This window comes from Pygoscelis adeliae, unplaced genomic scaffold (genome assembly GCF_000699105.1).
Source record: "Pygoscelis adeliae isolate BGI_AS28 unplaced genomic scaffold, ASM69910v1 Scaffold174, whole genome shotgun sequence".
In the NCBI taxonomy this organism is placed as follows: Eukaryota; Metazoa; Chordata; class Aves; order Sphenisciformes; family Spheniscidae; genus Pygoscelis; species Pygoscelis adeliae.
In genome coordinates, this window is record NW_008824676.1 from 1,560,706 (window position 1) to 1,582,163 (window position 21,458).

Here is a 21,458-nt window from a genome sequence, read left to right on the forward strand (position 1 = left end):
TTGTGAGGAGCCCCTCAGCCCGGTTTTCCTTCGGGAGAGGCGCGCTGGTGCTGCTGCGCTGCTGGCCTGTGACAACCCTCCCGAGCCTAGTTTTTCGGTAGAGCGGGGTCAGCCTAAAGAGAACACCCCCCGGCATTTAAACGGAGTCAGTTGCCATAATCCGTACCCAAGACGTCCTACCAAAATAGTTAGGTCATTGGTGGGACACACAGCCCCCACACCGAATTAATTAGGAAGCTCACCATTAGTAACAACAGTTGAAATTTTAGCAAAGTTAAAAGCATGTGAAAATTGGAGAAGTGTTGCCACTGCTAAATGTTCTCGTTATTACTGCACCGGTTATAGTAAAACCAAGAGAAGCAACAGCAACCTAATTTTGTTTCACCCTCCCGCTTGCTTTCAGAAACTGAAACGGTAGTTCTTTTCTCAAGGCAGAAATCAAATAAATTCTGAAGTCTTGCTCTTAGGCCGTGCTTCTGTAAGTCCAGCTTGCTGCGCAGCAGAGGAAGCTGTCTTCTGCAACGGCTAACCTCTTACCCACAGCACCTCTATTTATAGCTCTATATGCATCTGATGAACCAGCTCTATATGCATCTGATGAACCACACCTGGAACCCCTCCCTGACACGGCTGTTTCCGAGCAGGCCTAGCAGTCTCCTTCTGTTGCAGCGAATGGACTCAGTCTTTCTGCTGCCCAGCTGGAGGAATGAGAAGTCGTGCTTGCTCCCCCTCAGATACCGGCTAATGGCAAAGGCGGTTTCCGTCAGTCTTGAGTATGGCATCGTTTGACCCATCACGTGTTGGCTGCTAAAGAAAATTAAACATCTGACAAAAGGGCCGCTAGATGTGGAGGAGGGATGTTGATTTTTCGGCAGCTTTCTGAATGAATCCGATTGAAAACTTTTTTAGACAAGTTCTGTTTTTGTCTTACCGCCTTTGTCTGACTTGCGCTCCCAAGCGTATGCTAACATTGCGGCAGATGATTGGGTAGCATCTGGCATCACTGCCTCTCTCTTTGCATCTGCCTTTCCTTTCTGCGGTGCTGCCTCGTGAAGCCTGTCTGAACGATTGCACTTGAGTCTACGATCTGAATCCTGTTTTCTGGATGGGTCCTGCTTTTCTGCAGATCGCTAAACTGAACTTTCTGCGTAGGATTATTCTTTCCGGAATTAAATGCCAGGCTTTTCTCAAGCCAGACAGTCACTGCTGACTGTGTTGGAATATATTTAGTGTAGACAGCCCAAGTAACTTCAGCTATTTGCTCAGAATGACCTGTTTTAAAAACACTTGAGCTTAGCCACATGTTTGTCCCATCAGAATAGAATGTAGGGCTGTCGGTGTTTTATGTATTACAGATCCTTAATTAAACTATGGAAACACAGGGAAAATGCAGTAAATTCTAGTATTTCCAGGTTTTAGTTTTTGCTTTTCAAAGAATGATATGTAACCTCAGTAAGTTCACTCAGGCACCTCAGTTAGCTGACTAAAAACCTGTGGTTTACGTTTTTATGATTTCTCAAGGCTAGGAAAAAACCCAAAATGGATTGGACAAAGCTTCATTTACTGTGATGGTCTAAATAGTAATAGTAATTAAGAACAGCTCTTGCAGGATTAATACATGTTGCAATCTACCTCATTTGCATTTTGAAACTTGGTTGTTTTGGGACTGCTTTATGGTATTTTAACATGTCACACTTTAGGAAGTTGTGAACCAGTTGCTCAGATAAATTAAAACACTTCCCATAGCTTCTAGTGGAATGTTTTTCCCCCCCTCTTCACATACCTCCACGAGTCTTCTGACCTTCGTGATTGTCATTAAAAAAAGCTATTAAAAGATGGGTGTAGTGGAAATACTTCACAAGTACTGTACTGGATCAAACCACAGCTTTTGAGGTTAGCCTCTTCTGTGTAACGATCGGAGCCTTCATTCTTCAGCCTCTGCCGCTCCTGTTGCCTAAAACCCTGTTAAGAAACTCTTTAACACAATTTTTGTTGAAGATGCAAGACTGTAATCTGCTCATCACTGACTCTAGAATTCTGTCTTTTTAATGTGGGAAAGTGGTAGGAATAAATGTTTCAAATTTTAGGACGCCTTCCAGCATGGTTAGCAGTGATGCAGATCTTCTGCCAAACAACCGCAAAATTGAAACTAAAAACTTACCAGGCAGCTCATAGCTTAGAGTTTGTTGATTTCACTGCAGATTACAGGTTTGGAAAAATAAGTAGTCATTTATGTCTAGAGAAATAACTTCTGTTCAGTAACAGGACTACTTCTGCACAACCAAAGTGAAACAAATAAAAAATGTTTTTATGGCTGCAGGCAGGACTGGCATAGGAAATTTATCCTTTTTTTTTCTTCCCCCCTTTTCATTCTGTTATAGCTATGAGGCAGATTTCAGCACTGCTATATTTAAAACAAATGGAAATCTGTTTTGATCCAGTAAGTAGAGCAGGCCAAATGCATTCAAAAGAGTTACGTCACTCTAGCTCTGTTGGGGAAAAAAAAAAAGAATGTTAATAAATGCTAGGTTGTTAAAATATGTAGTTGGGTACAAAGTGGGTTTTAGTTTGTGCGCCTTACACAGACTAATATTCCCTAAGAGCCTGCATCGTCAGGATTTGGCATGGCCACTTAAAGAGCAATACCAGACTCTTTTGGCAACGGTGGGACAGCGACGAAAATGTACATTGCATTTTAATTTTGTACGTCTTCAGAATAATCCACTTAAACTTCCAATTGCTTAATTTTATGCAAACAGTCAGAAGAAATGGATTTCCATGTGTGTCTTGATTTGAGGACAGTAGGCTCACACGGGTGACACCAGAGGCCTGGCCTGGCTTGCAGAATCCTCGTTGACGGTGATGGAGAAAAAGCTAATCCTTCTGGAGCTGAGTTTGAGGGGGGAGAGAATTACTATATTTAGTAATATAAACTTACTTGATCTAGGGAATAGCGCGTTAAAAATCATGATACCAAATGTAGGACAAATGCAAAAGCAGCACAGCATTCTCGGAATACGTATTTGGTTTAGACTTTAATCCTCACATCAGGTAACTTCTGGAAGGTTATACGTGCGATAGGTCTGGTGCGCGGTGCCTGCAGCTCGAGTGCGTATTGCAGTGAATACAGATGCTCTCTCTCAAGAGCAAGGAATATTCACAGTGACAATGGTAGGGATTAAAGTCAAGAAGAAAATTACGATGGTGCTGAGACAAAACAGTGTTCTTTTGAATCAGTTTGAGATACGTAGCAACTTCCAGGAATATATATGATCTTTTCTAGTTTAAAGAAGGTAGGAATTCTCTTAATGACCGTCTTGTCCATGCTATAAAGCGAACCCTCAACTTACAGCAAAGGCAAGCTGGAAAGTAATTTTTGTTCATCCTCAAGAAGAAGAAGTCCCCTTTCTGAATGGCTTGTCTGTCGTTGCTACGAAGTCCTTTATAATGTCCTCCCCATATCTGCAGACTGATAATCTGTGAGTATTCTTTCACTCTGTCTACAGACAGGATATTACATTTAACGCTATGCATCTGATTTTTCTTCTAAATCAAGCTGCTGTGCTTGTATGAGCCATATTTCCAGTTTCTCCTAACTGTTGTTACCTTATTGTAATCAAAGTTCTCTGAGAAACTGTACCTACACAAAGGGCATTTTTTAAGTGACTCTCCTAGTAGTAACCTATTTGTGTAAGGCCTAATACTGTAGTAAATTGGCATCAGGATTTTTTTTAAGTATTGTTTATTCAGTGTAGTGTGAGGTAGGGGGTGCTGCTGTCCTGTCAAAAGACTCAGTCATGCTTCCAAAGTCCTGCAAAAGTCTGAGTAAAGTGGGAACTTTGAACATGGGTATCTCGGCTTCTGATTTCTCTACCCCTTCTTTGGGGTAGAGAATGGGTAAAATCCCTTTAGTGTATATAACCCCCTAGAGCGTTTACTGGTTGAAAAATGTTTCTTAAACTCTGGCATGAAATTACTTCTTTCATAGCAGCAGCAAGTTAATACTCTGTTTTGATGCATTTGTTCTTCGTGGGAAAAAAGCAGGCAAGAACTACTCCTTTCTAGTCGACATTAAAAAAGCCAAGTAGTTGACACCGCTTTCAGTGGATTCTAACAGGCTGTTAAGTTTAACTACAGAAGCTTTTCCAGTATAGGTGTACCCACGGGGCAAACAGACATCCCTTTGAAGTTTGTTTTGTGGTTTGACAGTAAGATAAATGCTGGTGAGTTTCCAGTGACAGTAGGATTAGTTTAATTCTGTGCTTTTCTTTTTGCCTTTTTGGGTTTTTTTTGTTTTTTTTTTAGGGAGACCTTTACCTTTGTCTTTAAAAGCGAGCAAGTCATGACTTCCAGAGTGATGTTCAATTGTGCTTATGTTATACATAGGCTTATTGGGTTTTTTTGTTTCCAAAAGTAATTAGTGGATAGAGCAAGTCCTAATAGTGAGGTCTAAATTTTGAGAATGTACTTCACCTTCCGTGCAAGAAAAAAATTGCTGCCATTAGCTGCTTGTTAATTTCTTAGTGCTGCTCCTATTGTAGCTTTTTTTCTGCCGTGCACGCGCTTCAGGGGCTGGCCTTCATTGAGGAGAGTTTTCAGTTGCCGTCTTGTTCTTCTCATCCCTTCTGAAGGTCTGCATCTTTTCTCCTTCACTGCTCATAACTGTACTGCTTTTCTAAACTTACACGAAAACCATCACAAGGCCAATGCTAATAACAAACAAGTTAGCCCAAGTTTTATTGTGTAGGCTTTCTCTGATCATCTTTAGGCTTTAGTTTGAATATTTTGGCTGCCTTTTGTTTTTGCCTGTTGGAAGGAGAATGTAAAAAAGAAGTTTAAGTGGAACAGGTGTTATTTTGTATTTCCATGGCTCAATTACTTTCACTGATCTCTGAAAATGCATGGTAACAATCTCCCCTACTTCAGTTTGGGGCAGCACTGGGAATGCTGGTTGAACCATGCTGCCTAATGGGGTCTTAGTATGTAAAATAAATTTATTTTCTTTATAGGGTGAATTCATCCCTGTACTGAATGATAATAAAGATTATTACGGAGTCATAGTGGTAACTCTGACTTCATTTTACGAGGACACAATGAATCAGTCCTCTGTCCCAGCAAAGGAGCTCATCAGGTTGTTTAGGAAACAGAAATAGGTTCTGACAAATGAATCCAAAATACTTCCCTAAATAGAAGATTAAATAACAATCTAGAAATTAACCTTTTACAGTTTATTGGTGTCAATTGCTGTTGGTGATTTCGTGTGGTGGTATAACGTACACATACTATTGTGTAAAAAATATATTTTTGTTGCAAGTGCAATTAGATACCAAATGCTGAACTCCTTTGAAGGCATGAAAATGTATTATGTTATGCCATTCATGTAGTGACTTCTCTACCGAATCTTTGAACGTCTTGTTCAAGAGTGTGTGTTTGAGTATTTGCAAACAAATCGTTGAGGAAAGATACCTCCAACAGTTGCAGAGCAGTTTTGACATCGTGGTGAACAAATCTGTCGTGTTGCCTTAGAGGTCAGCTACCTGGGAGGCTTTAGTCAGCAGCTGTCCAGTATTAGGTTCCCTTGAACATAAGATCAAACAACTAATTTTATTGTGGGATTTCTGTGGTCTTATTTAGTATTACACTATGAAATGCTTGGATATATTTCCAATCTCCTCACTTTCCTGGGCTTCATTCCCAACCTACGGAGGGGAGTGACTGGTAGAAATACTTTGCCTTGCTCTACCTCTGTTAGGTAGTCCAATTAAGATGTCTTCAATCTGAATTGCCTTTTCAACAGTGTTCAGCGTTTTTCTTCCTCTTCACTGGTGTGTGGCTCTAGGTCAGACTACAGCCTGCCAGATGGGATCCTGAGCAAACAGGAACTAGGCATCTGTTGGCCACCTTGGGATAGGTGGCGCGAGTGATTTGTTTAGACTGACCCTGCAGTGCTGTAGTAGAGGGTTTAAATACTAAATTAAGGGAAGGAATGGTAGTTTTAATAGCCATGAGATCACACCTTCTCTTTCTTCAGTTTCTTATCATTTTAGCCACTGCTGCAAAACTGTGAAGCTAGAGCTGCTTTGAAAAGCGAGACGTTTTAAACCTGGAGAAGACAGCATGTTTTCCCAGTTATCATCTGCTGTTGGAGCACCTAGCTTGCTGTGGTTGAAATTGTCCTCAAAAATCTGTTTGATGGGGAGGGCCAGGAAGCAAAAACTCAAAAAAAAAAAAAAAAAAAAAAAGGAAGTTTGCTGAAATTTTTTTGAAAGCAACCAAACCCAGAAATGTCTGCCAACAAGGTTATTGTTTTAATAAGCCACACTACTATCTTGCCTGTAAACTTGCTGTGCATTTTGAACTGGGGAGGGGGCCAGATAGGCTAGCATCAAGTAGGTTTTGCTGTACGATAAAATTCAAGGTAACTTCCTTGTACGTTAATTAGCTTGCTCTACTGCTTCACAGGAAACATCTGAAAAGTGTCTTTATTAAAAAAGTTCCTTGCAAGCTCATTATATAACATAATCACCTTCAGCCCAGTAAGAACTTCAATTTGTATAGTATGTGAATTTGCACAAGCATATAGCTGGAGGTGAAGGGTTGTGTTCTTAATTTAATCTTGTATAAAGTGATTTAAGCCTTGATAAAGTCATTGAAAGAATAGTTTTCAGATGTTTTTGCACGTCACTTCTTTTGAGGTGTGCTGTTTTTTGTTAATTGCTTATGTCGAAAAACGTTGCATGGTGTTTAATTTGACAGGGTAAAGTTTTAAGTGCTGATACGCATGTCAACTATGGTAGAACTAAGTCTCTCAGGTACACTAAGTAGAATATTTCTATTTGGAAAAAAACCCCAGAAATTTCTAATTGAAGTTAAGAAATTTTAAAAAAACCTATAGAAAGGTAACTGTCTTTAGGTAAGACTAAATATTTGTAACATTTTTACTTAATGCTTATGAAAAAAACAGTCTTACAACAATCTATTGTCGAAATTCTATGTGGAGATATTCCTGTGTAATCCCACATTAGTCTTGCAATTCTAAATTGTCTCAAAGTTGGGTCACACTGCAGTTTAGTCAGACCAGAGTCTCTGCTATGTCATAGAATCATAAAATCACAGAATAGTTTGGGTTGGAAGGGACCTCTAAAGGTCATCCAGTACAGCCCCCCTGCCATGGGCAGGGACATCTTCAACTAGGTCAGGTCGCTCAGAGCCCCGTCCAACCTGACCTGGCATGTTTCCAGGGATGGGGCATCCACCACCTCTCTGGGCAACCTGTGCCAGTGCTTCACCACCCTCAGCGTAAAAAATGTCTTCCTTATATCTAGTCTAAATCTACCCCCCTTTAGTTTAAAGCCATTCCCCCTTGTCCTGTCACAACAGGCCCTGCTAAAACGTTTGCCGCCGTCTTTTTTAGAAGCCCCTTCTAAGTACTGATGGGCTGCAATAAGGTCTCCCCAAAGCCTTCTCTTCTCCAGGCTGAACAACCCCAACTCTCTCAGCCTTTCTTCATAGCAGAGCTGTTCCATCCCCCTGATCATTTTCGTGGCCCTCCTCTGGACCCGCTCCAACAGGTCCGTGTCTTTCTTATGCTGAGGGCTCCAGAGCTGGACGCAGTGCTCCAGGGGGGGTCTCACCAGAGCAGAGCAGAGGGGCAGAATCCCCTCCCTCGACCTGCTGGCCACGCTGCTTTGGATGCAGCCCAGGATACGATTGGCCTTCTGGGCTGCGAGCGCACATTGTTGGCTCCTGTCCAGCTTTTCATCCGCCAGTACCCCCAAGTCCTTCTCGGCAGGGCTGCTCTCAATCCCTTCATCCCCCAGCCTGGATTGATACCAGCGGTTGCCCCGACCCAGGGGCAGGACCTTGCACTTGGCCTTGTTAAACCTCATGAGGTTCACACAGGCCCGCTTCTCGAGCTTGTCCAGGTCCCTCTGGATGGCATCCCGTCCCTCTGGCGTGTCGACTGCACCACTCAGCTTGGTGTCATCTGCAAACTTGCTGAGAGTGCACTCGATCCCACTGTCTATGTCACTGATGAAGATATTAAACAGTACCGGTCCCAATACGGACCCCTGCGGGATGCCACTCGTCACCAGTCTCCATCTGGACATTGAGCCATTGACCACTACCCTCTGGAGGCGACCATCTGACCAATTCCTCACCCAGCAGACAGTCCACCCATCAAATCCATCCCTCTCCAGTGTGAAGGGAAGGATGTTGTGGGGGACTGTGTCAAAGGCCTTACAGAGGTCCAGACAGACGACATCTGTAGCCCTTCCCGTGTCCACTGATGTAGTCACTCCATCATAGAAGGCCACTAGGTTGGTCAGGCAGGACTTGCCCTTGGTGAAGCCATGCTGGCTGTCTTGAATCCCCTCCCTGTCCTCCATGTGCCTTAGCATAGCTTCCAGGAGGATCTGTTCCATGGTCTTCCCAGGCACAGAGGTGAGACTGACTGGCCTGTAGTTCCCCGAGTCTTCCTTTTTTCCTTTTTAAAAATGGGGGTTATGTTTCTCCTTTTCCAGTCAGTGGGAACTTAACCCTGAAAGAACGCTTTCACGTGCTTCTTGTTGCATGAAAGAAGTCAGTGTAAAAATAATGAATATGCAGGATATGTGGATCAGGGCAAATTTTACTGGGTCCTCCCATATCCGTGTAATGTTTCCTTAAAATAATGTAGTGGTCCATGCTTCTGACTTCTGTAGCAGCTGAAATTTTAGAGTATGTGAACTCAGAGCAATGCATTTTAAAAATCTTCTGCAGCAAGTGTGACTTCGAAGTCTGAGCTTTCTTCAACATCCCTTTCAGTTTGACTTCTAAGATACCTCCAGAGTATCATCCAGAGTGCCTTCTCAGAGAGAAGAAAGCTTAATACCTCTCCTTCCACCTTTCTTTTCTGCTCAAAACTGAGTTTGAACATAAACTTAGTTTTAACACCTTTAGGGGGGGAAAAAAAAAAAAGAACGTGCTGTTTCTTAGTTTCACCCAAGATGTGTAAGTAGCAGGCTGTTATGTAGACACACTGATTTAAATAGATTCTATAACCTCACTCTTTTCCATTAGTGCATACTAATTATTTAATAGATGTTCAAATAAAGCCTCTGCAAATAGGCCTTTTATTTGACTTTTACCTCATGGAGCTTTCTCTGCAGGTAAGAGAAAGCTTTGCAGCAGGAGCAGGTTAGAGATTGAAGATAATCTGGGAATGATTCAGAAATTAAGGCATTACTTCAGTGGTTTGACAGCCTACACTTTCAGAGTAGAAAATGGAAACAACTGCAGGACTGGTAGTGAAAAAAAGAATATATGTGAAAGCTAATATAGGTGGGGTGGAAATAAAGTTTTGAGTTTATTCAAATCCTTCCAGCTCACGTATTCATCTCCCACTTAGAACAGGGGGAAGGTCTGAGATATGAAATGACAAGTCTGGATGGCAATAGAAAAAATTGCAGCCTTGAAACTGAACGGAAGGCCAGGGGGTATTTTGTTTGCCAGCTACTGAGGTTGAACCAGAAGGCTTACAGAGCATATACTTTCTCCAGTATTTTGACATCATATGAACTTGCTGAAACTCTGAAATTAAGGATAGGGGCTTTTGTGGAAAATGGAATCAAATGAAACGTAGTGTCGTAGTAGAATTCACTAGATTTTAGAGTTTGTGCCAAAATGATGTTCTGAAGTAAGCAGAAGGAATGCTACTCAGTCTGTTGGACTTCAACGAACTGCACTTTCAATTGTGTGTCACTAGATTTCATTGAAGCTGGAGAATGGACAATACTACAGGTTTTCTAAAATGGTTAAGGTATGGGGTGAAGAGGAGACAATAATAGGTTATGATAAAACAAGGGCTTCTTGGTTGTCGTAAGCTGCTAATGGAGTTGCATGGATAATATTCTTGGCACCAGTCTGTTATTAATGTCCGTTAACTTGGATGCACAAGTGGTGTGTGCTATGCATCGTGAGCAAGTTTCATACCTGGGGCATCATCAGAACAAGTGAGGATCAGAAAATAATCAGGAGAAATTGGATGACTTCGAAGATAAGGGGATGATTTAGGATGAAAATAATAAGGAATGGAAGACTATGCACTTAAGGACCAAGAAAAAGAATTTCTGCTTTTTGTCAGAGAGGGCAGATGGTTGATTCACCACTCGGAAGGAAAAGATGCATTGACAACAATATGAATGTAGTGGGATGCAAGGGAGTGACATACTTCTGCGGAGACAGGCTGGTACTGTGGTCACTGAGTGCTGACTGGAGGCAGCAACACCTGGAAAAGGAGTAGGACAGTGAGAATGAATGGTGGAATAAGGGAGATGTGGAAAAGTCCAGAATAAGTACTTGACTGAAGTGGCAACCAAAGCCAAGGCGGACAGATTCCTCTTTGCCTGCCTTTTTTGTTTGCTCTTGTCATGTCAGGTCAAGGGCAGATGGAGCAAGTCTGTCATCCTTCACACCAGTGTGGGAAAACATGGAAGCAAAAGCTGTGGGACAGGATGTCAAACACTCTTTAGTGAAAAAATGCCTATTTTCAGTTGCTTATTTTTGTCTTGGATTATTTTTCTAATTTGTGTATTTTTTTATTTTTTAATCTTGGCACAAAAATGCAGTTCTTAACACTGAAATTAAGGTGAAACTAGATATTTAGCTAATGGATTGCAGTCTGTCCCTGCTAAGAGTTTCACCGTTAACTTAAATGGTAACTTTTGTGCTGTGGATTGAAATAGCGTTTAATACCAGCCCTACCAATGATCCATGCAGATGCTAATATGGAATATTGGATCATATGCTGTGATCTGCTTTTTGATTATTGAACAAAACAAACAAACAAGACCCCCCAAAATGTTAGATGTGTAAATAATAGAATTTAAGAATGTTGGATGCATTTATAAAGTTTGCTTTTGTTTGTGAAATCTGTTTTCAGGGTTCTACAGGAAGAATTTTTAGTGAAGGTAGGCTGATACCTGCTCACTGCTGGAATTTTGGATTCCTTTGAGGTGTACATGAAGCATTTATCTCTGAGGAACCTGAAGAGGAAAGCTAGTAAAAAGGGTGCTGTCTTGATGACACAGTCTGTTAGCTTCTTACAGAACAATAGAAGATGGTGATATGGGAAAAATGAAAGATAGCGTGTTTCATTTTTGGCACCAAAATTGGGATATAATAGAAGAAGATGTAGGATGTAAAATTTCTACATCATTTTTAGTAGTTACTTAGCTGTGGGCTAAAATGACCCAGTGTATACAGTTTTTAATTAAAAAAAAAAAGTGTCTGGAATGGAGAACATTAACACCAACTTCAGGGTTTGCTTATAGTCATTGTTTTCTCCTTTTCATTCAGTGTTTTATGTTCATTAGGAAAGCTGGGAAAGCAATTCATAACAGGAGGCTTTATTCAGTAAATTCAGCCCTTCCAGTCTGTTAGGAAACAGGGACATCTAGCTAGGCAGCCAGCAGTTCTGGACAAGGCTTTATCCTGAACTTTTCTTATAGGTGCCTGAATAAGAATGAGAGGCAATGGGTCAGATTATTTTAACAGCAAACTTACTTGCCCTGTCTCTGACCTTCAGTGCAGAATTTTTCCTACTGTTAACAAGCCAGGGTGTTAATCTCCTCTATCTAAAATAAAACTGGTGGTGTGTTTAGTTTGGCTTATAGCATAGCTTCAATTATTGGTTTACGAGAAGTAGAAAAGAGTTTTGTGGTGGGGTGTGTGTACATGTATGTGTGGTGGGTTTTTTTTTTTCCCTCCCACACCCATCCTTGAGGAGGTTAGCTTCAGATTGTGATCTGTTTTAAGTCTTTTTCTCCCACCCTTTACCTCTTGGTAATTATGTCTTTCCATATTTCTGGATTCATTTAAATGACTTTGAAAACTGTTTGGCTTAATTAGCTATTTTTCCCAGAATTCAACACATTTTCTTCTGTGGGGAAGTTCTTGCCTCAAGGTGTTTTTAAGTTTAAAAAAAAACAAAACCCACAATACTTTGGAAAAGTGAAGAAAACGAAAAACTTCAGTAGTTTTCTTCAGAAAGGAAGTGGCGTGAAAAACTCTCTGAGCTCAGTTAACCTTTTGGGTTTCAGTAGTTGGGAGGATTTTGACACTTGGCTTGTTTCATTGGATAGAAGTTTGCATTAGACCAAGGGAGCGTTGACTTCACGTGATGGGTATTTAGCCATTTTCACGGCTATCTGTACTGAGAGACTATCACAAACTGGTGTTGTAGTCTGAGTTTTACATAGCAGTTCTTGATTTTCTGCCGAGCTTTGAAGTCTGGGGGCAGCACCGTTGTCCCTTACAGTGAAATGAGCTATATAGCTTCTTGTCAATAAGGTGCTTATTAGCAATGATTTGCACACAGGGCATGCAGACTAGTTAGTAAGTCTACAGGAATCCCCAGTGAGGTCGGTGAAAATATGCATGGATTAAATGTGTATTTAGTGCAGACAGTATGCACAATGTGTGTGACTGCGTTCGGGATGCTTGAGAATGAAGTAGAGATGAGGGGATAGAAAGTTCTGTGATGTAAAGACTAGTAGACATACCACTTCCTTAGGATAGCTGGAAATCGGGTATTTGCTGATGTTACTCAAAAACATCAGGTGGGACTTTGGGGTAATAATAATTCCATAATTCCAAATGAAGATGGTTTAAATAACTTCCCGACAACTGATTTTGTTTGTTATGGTGGCATCTATATACCCAATTGCAGCTTTGGACCTGTTTCATATTCTGCATCATCTTGCTTGCTGCTTGCTTGCTTGTTGCTCAGTTACTTATCTGGCTTTGCTCACCAGCCTTAGTGACCGAATAGCTAAGAGATGTCGTGTCACCTCAAATCCTAGTTCTGCGCATCTGTTTAATGCCTTGCTGCTTGATAGCTGAGAAGGGTTGCTGTTGAGTCTAGGTTGGCCTGAGCTAGCATTCAGTTTAAACCTTGCATACGGTCTTTAAGTTAGTGCAGAGAGGGTCCCTCACTTGGCCACAGTCTGACATTTATACTTCTCGTACTGGAGTTTGGTTTAGCTGTACGGCTAACCCAGCTTCCCAAGGTGTAGTGTATCCTAGCCTCCAACAGCCTGACGTATAAATTAAATGCTGTGCAAAGGATGGGAGCGGATATGCAGAGGTTGGGCAGGTATACCATCACCAATCAACACATCAATGAACGTGCCACATGGAATAAAGATAATGGAAACTTTTTAGATATTTAACAAGGTATAAAACCTGTTATAAGAAGTCAAGGTTGTATCCTCTTGTACAACAAAACATACTAAAGTGTTTTCTTCTTTTTAGTCCAAGTGGTAAGAAGTTCAGAAGCAAGCCTCAGTTGGCAAGATACCTGGGAAACACTGTTGATCTCAGCAGTTTTGACTTCAGAACGGGAAAGATGATGCCCAGTAAATTGCAGAAGAACAAACAGAGACTAAGGAATGATTCTCTCAATCAAAATAAGGTTTGTTAGTAAATACTGTGTTTAAGGATATCCTAAGAATTTCCTTTCCTGTAGTTCATTTAGCAATTTCATTTCTGCTTAAAGCAGCCCGCTTCTAAGATGTACATGTATGTTTAATTTTTAGTAGTGGTAGAGACGTAAATTCATAAATAGAAGGAATGCTCTGCTACTACCGAGAAAATATCAAGGTGAGGTTAAGCATGAATCAAAAGTTTGAGTAATTCAGGAGTTGGCTTGGGACTAAGAACCTCCGTGCTAGTCATCTACCTGAATGATATTCTTCTAAATGGGAAAAGTTAGTACTGTTGACACCATGAAATTCTCCTGTGCAAGGCTTCAAATTGCTATGTTCATCTTCCTGTTCTGAGATGAAGTAGTTCACATTTTTAATGTGTGCAATATGTGCCAGGAAGCTTGTTTTCTGAGGCAAATGTGTTTATCTGTACCAATCTGGATGTCTGCGTACAGCTATGTAGCTTAACAAGGCCAGGCATTTTCCTGTTTAAGATTGGGCCTTTCTCAATTGATCTGATTGTTCTCTTATTGTCTATTTCGTTTTGAACAACAGTGAATACTGACGAAAATGTGTATAATAGATTAAAAATAAAAGGCTGAAGCATACAGAAGTGAAATAACTGATGTAGCACATTGGGACATGACGAGTAAATTTAGCTGACTCTCAGATAATATGTTCCTGGACAAACTTTAGAAACCTCATACAACAGTTTGAAAGGATGTCTGTAACAACCTGCAATGTTTTCTTTTTAAAGTGTTTTATTCTTCAGGATTTCATAACTTACAGTAGTGTATGAAAATACCTAACAATTTATAGCTATGGCTTGTGCACTGATGTTTTTTGTCATCTGTCGTTTGTAATGCGTGAACCACACATTTCATGCTGATTTCTTTTTATTTAAAGCATGTGTTCAAATTATTTAATATTTCCTTCCCACAGACATGAGGCTTTCAAATGATACAACATTTGGGCATAGTCCAAGGAAAGGTTTTGGTTAGGCTTTTCGCCTGAGCAGAAATTACAAAATTTGGTATATAAAATCTAGATGAGTCTGAGCTCACTTTGCATTCCTGTGATCTTAGATTACTTGAATGTTGCTCACAGTAGCTCTGTTAAATACAAGATCAGAAAAAAATGTGGGTTTTTTTTAGGTAAATAACATTTGTTATTTCAAAGTGACTGAATCTGTAACTCATGAGCTTTCAAGAATTTCTGCAGTATTCCTGGGATAGTTAAAAATGAGATCTCACCTTACTCCTGAAGTTACGTTTTCTTCCACAGACACCGAGAGAGATTGTTTGTGGTCATCTTCTAGTCCGCCTTGCAGCTGTGCTGCTGGGGGGCCAGAAAAGACAGACTTGCATAGGCAAGTTTCTGTATAAACTTGCTCACATTTTGTGGGTTCTTTGTTTTTGTACAAACAGTTTACCACAAATGTTTCTAAATTCTTTGGCTCCCTTTATGTTTCAAGAAGGAATATCAAAATATACTCGAGTCTTCTTTCTCCGACGTGTCTAGGCAGTTAGGTTTATGCAGCTGGTGGATGGAAATGCTGTCTTGCCATACTTCTAACTTTTGAGATTATCATCATTAGCAGACTAGAACTCAATGTCAAGATTGACATACTAATGCCACCTGGCTTAAAATGGAACTGAGGATGGTACATGCTAATGAATGCTCTTCATTTTGTGATGTTAATGTACAACAGTGTAAATGACATGGAAATACTCTTCTAGCAAAATACTTCTCTCCAATCTTAGCGTTGTGCATTCTTACTGACCTTTCAGTATTGGCAATAAAGGCATACATTTGATAGGCTTATTTACGGTAGAGCCGCAGGAGTTTTGCTTCAACCTGTACTAATCTTGCCATTGTTTTCTGTGTAACCATTTTTGCATTTCACTTGCAAATTGAGTTACTTTATTTCTTTGAAGTGCTTTTGAAGAGACAGTGAAATAAGGAATACAATTGAATATGAAGCCAGTAGATGTAGCATACTGCTGTACTTATAAAAATATGCTTATCAATTCTTTCTGTGGAAAAGAAAACATAATAGAGACTACTGGTTAAACATGCTGTGTGGTTATAAGCGACTTCTTAGGTTAAAGGATTTGAAAGGCCTGGAAATACGTCGCTGAGTTTTTAAAACGTTTTTACGTCTGGGGCACATCGATGCTTCTGGAAATACATGTCTTTGGAAAGGTAGTGGACTGAAAATCTTTTGGAAACTGTTGTTGGAGCATAAAATACTCCTAATGAGTAAAAATGAGCAGGGAACATTGCTAGTTCTGCTAGCTGATACATTGCTATAGTTCCCAGAGCAGGAAGAGATTTTGTTTCGTGATAGTAGTCAAGCAGTGTGAAAGCCCACAGTATGTCTGTGTTTCTGAAGGCTGAAGTTTTGTAGGTGTGCCTAAAACTGAATATTGTGAGCTTAATCACCCATCTGAAATAAAGTGATCTGTGTCTGACCATTTGAAATACGTAGATAGTGTCTTCTCTCTGGAAAGCTCAAAAGAGCTTTCTGTTCTTCAGGAGAGGTGTTGGTTGTAGAGATCTTTGTTACTTATTTCTCTTAGGATGTACTGGAAGCTTTTCCTTTGTCACGAATAAATCTTATGTATGGCTGGCTTATGACTTCCTGTGAAAAAGAGTTTCTCTGAATATTAGTCGCTTCCTGTTAACGTGTGGGGTTTTTTTTTTTCCCCTGTACATCTGAAGATCTGCAGGTGCTGGAGATGGCTGAACTTAGCAAGTTTCTGTACTAAAGAGTTTATTTCTGTTGTTCAAAACGCAGTGCCACAAATGAGGGGCTGTTTATTTAGGATGAGATCAGAAAGCCAGATGTGACTATGATTAGAAAGGAAATAAAGTAGGAAAGTAGTAAGATTATAATTACAGTACTTAGCAATTGATCTGGTCTTAGTTTAAACAGTTTATCTTAATGACCATTTTCTAGAATGTAGCCTTGATAAAAAGTATATGGGACATCTAGCCGTTGAACCTGTATTTCCTGCATAGTTTACAACTCATCAGGGTTTCGCTTTAATTCTGGGGGCCATGTCATTAATGTAGCTGAATTTTCTTAATTTCTCACACTGCCTGAAGAAATCTCCCCTTTTCTTTTTCTAAGCTTAATGGATTTATTTTTTAACTTCTCTTAAAGTCACATTACCAGCTGAAAGGAACCTGTAAATATTTTTCATGAACTTGAGATGAAGACCTTTGTTCTAGAAATGTTTGCTAAACCAGGTTTATCCCCCATATGGCAGATGGCTCTGTAATATTATTGGTTTTGTCAGTTTTAATAGCTATTTTACCACTAATACTGGTGGTACTGCACATGATGCCCTGGGGTCATGGACTTCAAAGCTTCAAATACTACTTTGAACTTGATGTCACAAGATCAAGGAATGCGAAGGTTGTAGGATAGGCAAGGTCTATCAAGGTTCTGGTGTGAATGAAGTTATGTGGTGAGGAGAGTTCATTGTCAAAATACTTTGTGCAAATTTAAGTACATGCAATTACTGTCTAGCTCTGGTTGGTGATGCTGTGCTCATCAGAGATGCTTTAATTGTATATGAAAATATATATTATATATGAAAAAGCATAACATTAGGCTTACTATTGTCATCATCAGTGGGGAAAAAAATAAAGCCCATAACCAGTATCCACCATGCAAAGCACATGTTAAAAGCAATGAGCAAAGTATCTGAAAGTATTTTTCTAGTGGACTGGGACTACCTGGGTGAAACATTTGGAGAAGGCTGATGTCTAGATTTGTTTATAAGCTTAGCTTCTCACTTTTGCTTTGTATAAAAGGGTCTTACGACTCCCGTGCTAATTGAATGGTAATTTCTCCGGTGGGTTAAAACTATGAAGTGTAATCAGGCAGAAGTACTCGTGCTCTGTTGTCGTTTGCTCTGGCCATGGAAACCCTGGTCCCAGTTAGACAAGAATCAACAATGTGTGAAGGATGGAGCTGAAGATGTGTTGCTTTTCCCATTTGAAAGCAGTAATATTGCAAGACATGGAGACTGGTTAGTTTCTGGCTGTAAGTTTATAAACCAGAAACGATAAGTGTCTGAATTTCTGAGGAAAACTTCCATTGGAATTTGTGGGTTTAGCCTTATTATATTTTAATGAGTTAACTGATACCTGGAAATGATGAAGAGAGGGGACCTGTAAAATGGCAAGGTATATTTAAAGGAGTGGTAGGAATAGAGACCTGTGATCGGAATCGCTTCCATTGAAAAGGACAGGTTTCTAGAACTTTTTCAGAATTTACCTGTATGTTCTAGCATATTTATTCTGTTGGTTTGGAAAACTGTTCTGGCTCTTATGAGAGGGTGAGCAAATCAGTATTAAGCAAGGATTCCCAAAAGGCTACAGCGCTAACTTATAAACGAGTGAGTGTATGAATTGAGTCATACTGTTGAATAGCTAGGAATACGCATAGTACTCTTGATAAATCGCCTTCTTTGCCATCTGCATGAAAAATTGAGGCCTGAAATTTTACAACTGTCCCTTCATTTAGGTTATGTTGAGATGCCTAGATAAATACAAAGCGTTATTCTGTTGCTCCTTCCTGTCAATTACATTCCTCAGAATTACATGGAAGAATTAATCATTTTTTCTACCAGGAAGGATCTAATAGCGCCGTGTCACCCTGGAGAGGGTATAGAAAGAGGGTCCTCCCTTCCCTCTCCCCCCACCCAACAGATGAAGCAAATAGTTGGGTATGAGCAACCAATATAATAACCATTGTAGTGTGTACGGATGTATTCTGGGATTAAGTGGCTTGCCTGTAGAATGGTCTTCATAACGAAAATTACTTTCTGTGGAGTGCAGAGATGATATTCTCTTTATTGCTAGTTTATAGATTATGCACTGCACATGTATAGGAAGAATGATTTCACACTCCCTTTCTCATGAGCCATCCACCTTGCAATAGCAGAGACATGCTAAAATACAGGACATTCTGATGATGGAGGAACTACCCTGTCAGATTGCTCTAGCAAAGCTCTAAAAGAGGGATACGTACTTTTAAAATAAGAATTTAATCTGAGACAGATGCAGTGAAGAGAAGGCTTATTGCTTAATAAGCCTAAGCCTCTCGCCATATTTTTAATTTCATTTTTATACAGATCATTACAGAATATCTATAGTCAGTATTCTAACTTTCATCATCTGGAATTCCAGAGGAACAAACGATTTTTAAACAAGCATGTGCTCTTTGGTTCTTAACATGGTCTCTTTTATGGAGTCGTGTAGTCCAAACTGTATAATCTAAATATGGAGGATTTGAAGATTGAGATTTAATTCCCATTTCTAAGCCCAAGAGACTGCTTTTTGTCACAAAATTAGGAGTCTAAGTAAATCCTAATGAAAAACTCTTTTAACATGATCCTTGGATGGAGTCTAGTATCGATGTTCATTGTGTAACTTTTGAGCTATGATCTCACAGCCAATTATAAAACTTCTGAGATCTGAAATATTACGTAATAACTTATTTTTCTTCCTTTTGAATGAGTAGAAGTAAACTTTTAAAAAGCAAAAGCTTAACCATTTTTCTTTATCAGAAACTAGATATGGCTATTAATGTGTTGAAGTGCTTAGCACTGTCCTGCAAAATAGAGAACATGGTTTTTGATACACGTTCATTGGGAAAATATGTATCATGGGGTATTTATCTTCAGTGTCTGTCTTGTGTGGATATAATCACGTCTTCTCAGTCACACCTTTGTATCCTTGGAAAAAAAAAAAAAAGGGAATGATTTCTGTTGTTAGGAAAAATACCAGACAAAATGCAAGAGCAGAAAAGACTGAAAGTATGTCTTCAGGACTTGGAGGAAATGGGATTACAAACAAAAAGCTGTAAGGCGCTGTTCTGTTGGCACAGCACTTCAGACTGGCAGTGTGCTTTTGGGTAGAGAGACAGATTTAGAAAAGTTGGAGTGGTGTGTAGGTGATGGTGTATCTGTTTCTTCCTTCATCAATCTTGGGGGTTATGGGAGAATTCCATTCCCCCACCCCAAATACTTCTGGGGTTGTTGCTACAGAGAGGGGTTCAGGCACTAGTATCTCCAAGGGCCTAAGGGTTTGATGTGTGACAAGGTATTATTGGTAAAGCTATATCTGATGCCTGGGACTCATCAGTTCACAAACCTGATAAAAACTAGCTTTGCCAAAAGACTTTTTAAAAGTTGATACGGTTTTAATTTCATTCCAGAATAATTTACTGCACTTAATTAAAAATTGTTTGATGTAGGAATCGCTTAGGAAATTTGTGACCAAAGTTATGTAGGAAGTTTCTGTTCTTTAAGACTTGGAACTCTATAAGCTGTTGGCTACAAACATGTTTTCATGAAGCTTTAGAGATTTCATTTTGACATCTGATGGTGAAGCTGTCTCTTTTCAGAATGTAAGTCACTTGCACAATTAACATATATATTTTAGCAAAAGAAAAGATGGACTTTCAAGCTGTTTGAGTCTTCCCAAGAAGGTGAAAATGTGTGGAACCAGTTAAGTGTTACCTTTTTTTTTTTCTTTGGAATGGATGACTGCAAAGGTTAGTTAAGTACAGCATTTAAGGGAAATCTTTACTCCAAAGAAAGACTCCTTCTCTTGCACATCAGTAGAAGAGGGTGAATCCAACGTTAATTTGTGTAATTTTTCTGTATAATTTTTGTTAATTCACTTTTTTTCTTTTTTTAACAGGGAAAACCGGACTTAAATACAACTTTACCAATCAGACAAACTGCATCAATTTTCAAACAACCAGTCACCAAAGTTACCAATCATCCTAGTAACAAAGTAAGATCTGATCCACAGCGAGTGACAGAGCAGCCACGACAGGTAAGAATTGGTCTGTTTCCATTGTCACTGCTCAGAAAGTTGGAACAAGCTGAAATTGTGCTTGTTTTCAGCTGTGCTTCATTTACAGATGAGAATTCCAGTCTTGAAGGTTACTTATAGAAATGCGTGCAATACATACAATTTTTTAAAAAATACAGAAATAACAGTTCATATGGAGATTAATTTTTCTTAACCCAAAACCTCATTCATATTTGATTACCATATTCCTCTTGAAATTCAGATATATGCTGTACTGTCACAATTGGACGTCAAATATAACAAAAAAAGTCGTGCAGCTTCTTAATAGAGGTTTATAAAATACATGGTTATCATCAAGAAGTAATCTTTCTCTCCTATATAAATGAACTTTGTGGAAAATCAATAAAATTTGTATTTTAAATCCCTCTTTTTCACTATAATACTACTATAAATACAAAACACAGTAACATAAACTCATCTTACACAAGTTCTTCTTTAGCTGCTTTTCTTTCTATCAATGACAGATCGCCTGTTCACACAACGCTTTTTTTGGTTTTGTTTTTTATGAGGAGGACGGAGCTGAGAAGAAACGGAAATCTAGTTAATGAACGAATGATCGGCTAGATAATGTAGTGTATATTGGATTGAGGTATTGTTTTTAAGTCTGACTTGTATTTTTTGAGTCATAGCATTACTATCATCAAATTGAAACACCTTATTCTATCTTAGGAGTGCAGGGATGAGAAGAAAATGCAGAGGCATGTTCAAATTTTTGTACACTCATATGTCACTAACTTTTAACAACATTTCCTTTGAAACTCAAGCTGTCTCTAATAATGCACTTTCAAACATCTTGAATGCTGTTCTTGTAAGAAATAACATAAGGAATTTAGACTCTGCATCCTCTAAATTCAGGTGAGAAAGAAAAAGAAGAAATATCGAGCCGTATTGGATCATCTTGTTGAGATGTCTTTTAGCAAGATTTGAAGGCCTCAGCTAACCTCACTGTTGGTCCCGTGAAGTTCAACAGGGGCCATGTAAGTGTATCACATTCAGATCTAAAAGATGCATAATTGCATGTGTCTATTGATTCTCTTCACATTCTTTGGGTTTTCCTTTTGAACTACTACACTTTGTGTGTCAGGAATT

The 21,458-nt window shown here is 39.5% G+C and overlaps 2 protein-coding genes across 2 annotated transcripts in view; one reads left to right on the top strand and one right to left on the bottom strand.

The window, feature by feature from the left end:
- Positions 1-971, bottom strand: part of POLI (polymerase (DNA directed) iota) — a 14,191-nt gene extending 13,220 nt beyond the window's left edge. The window contains exon 1 of the mRNA XM_009323119.1: positions 932-971. Coding sequence (XP_009321394.1) covers positions 932-971 — 40 coding nt within the window. The remainder of the gene's footprint in view (positions 1-931) is intronic.
- Positions 972-13,285: 12,314 nt separating this feature from the next.
- Positions 13,286-21,458, top strand: part of MBD2 (methyl-CpG binding domain protein 2) — a 30,239-nt gene continuing 22,066 nt past the window's right edge. Inside the window, exons 1-2 of the mRNA XM_009323062.1 lie at positions 13,286-13,456; positions 20,193-20,330. Of these exons, the coding sequence (XP_009321337.1) occupies positions 13,391-13,456; positions 20,193-20,330 (204 nt within the window). The 5' untranslated portion in view covers positions 13,286-13,390. The remainder of the gene's footprint in view (positions 13,457-20,192; positions 20,331-21,458) is intronic.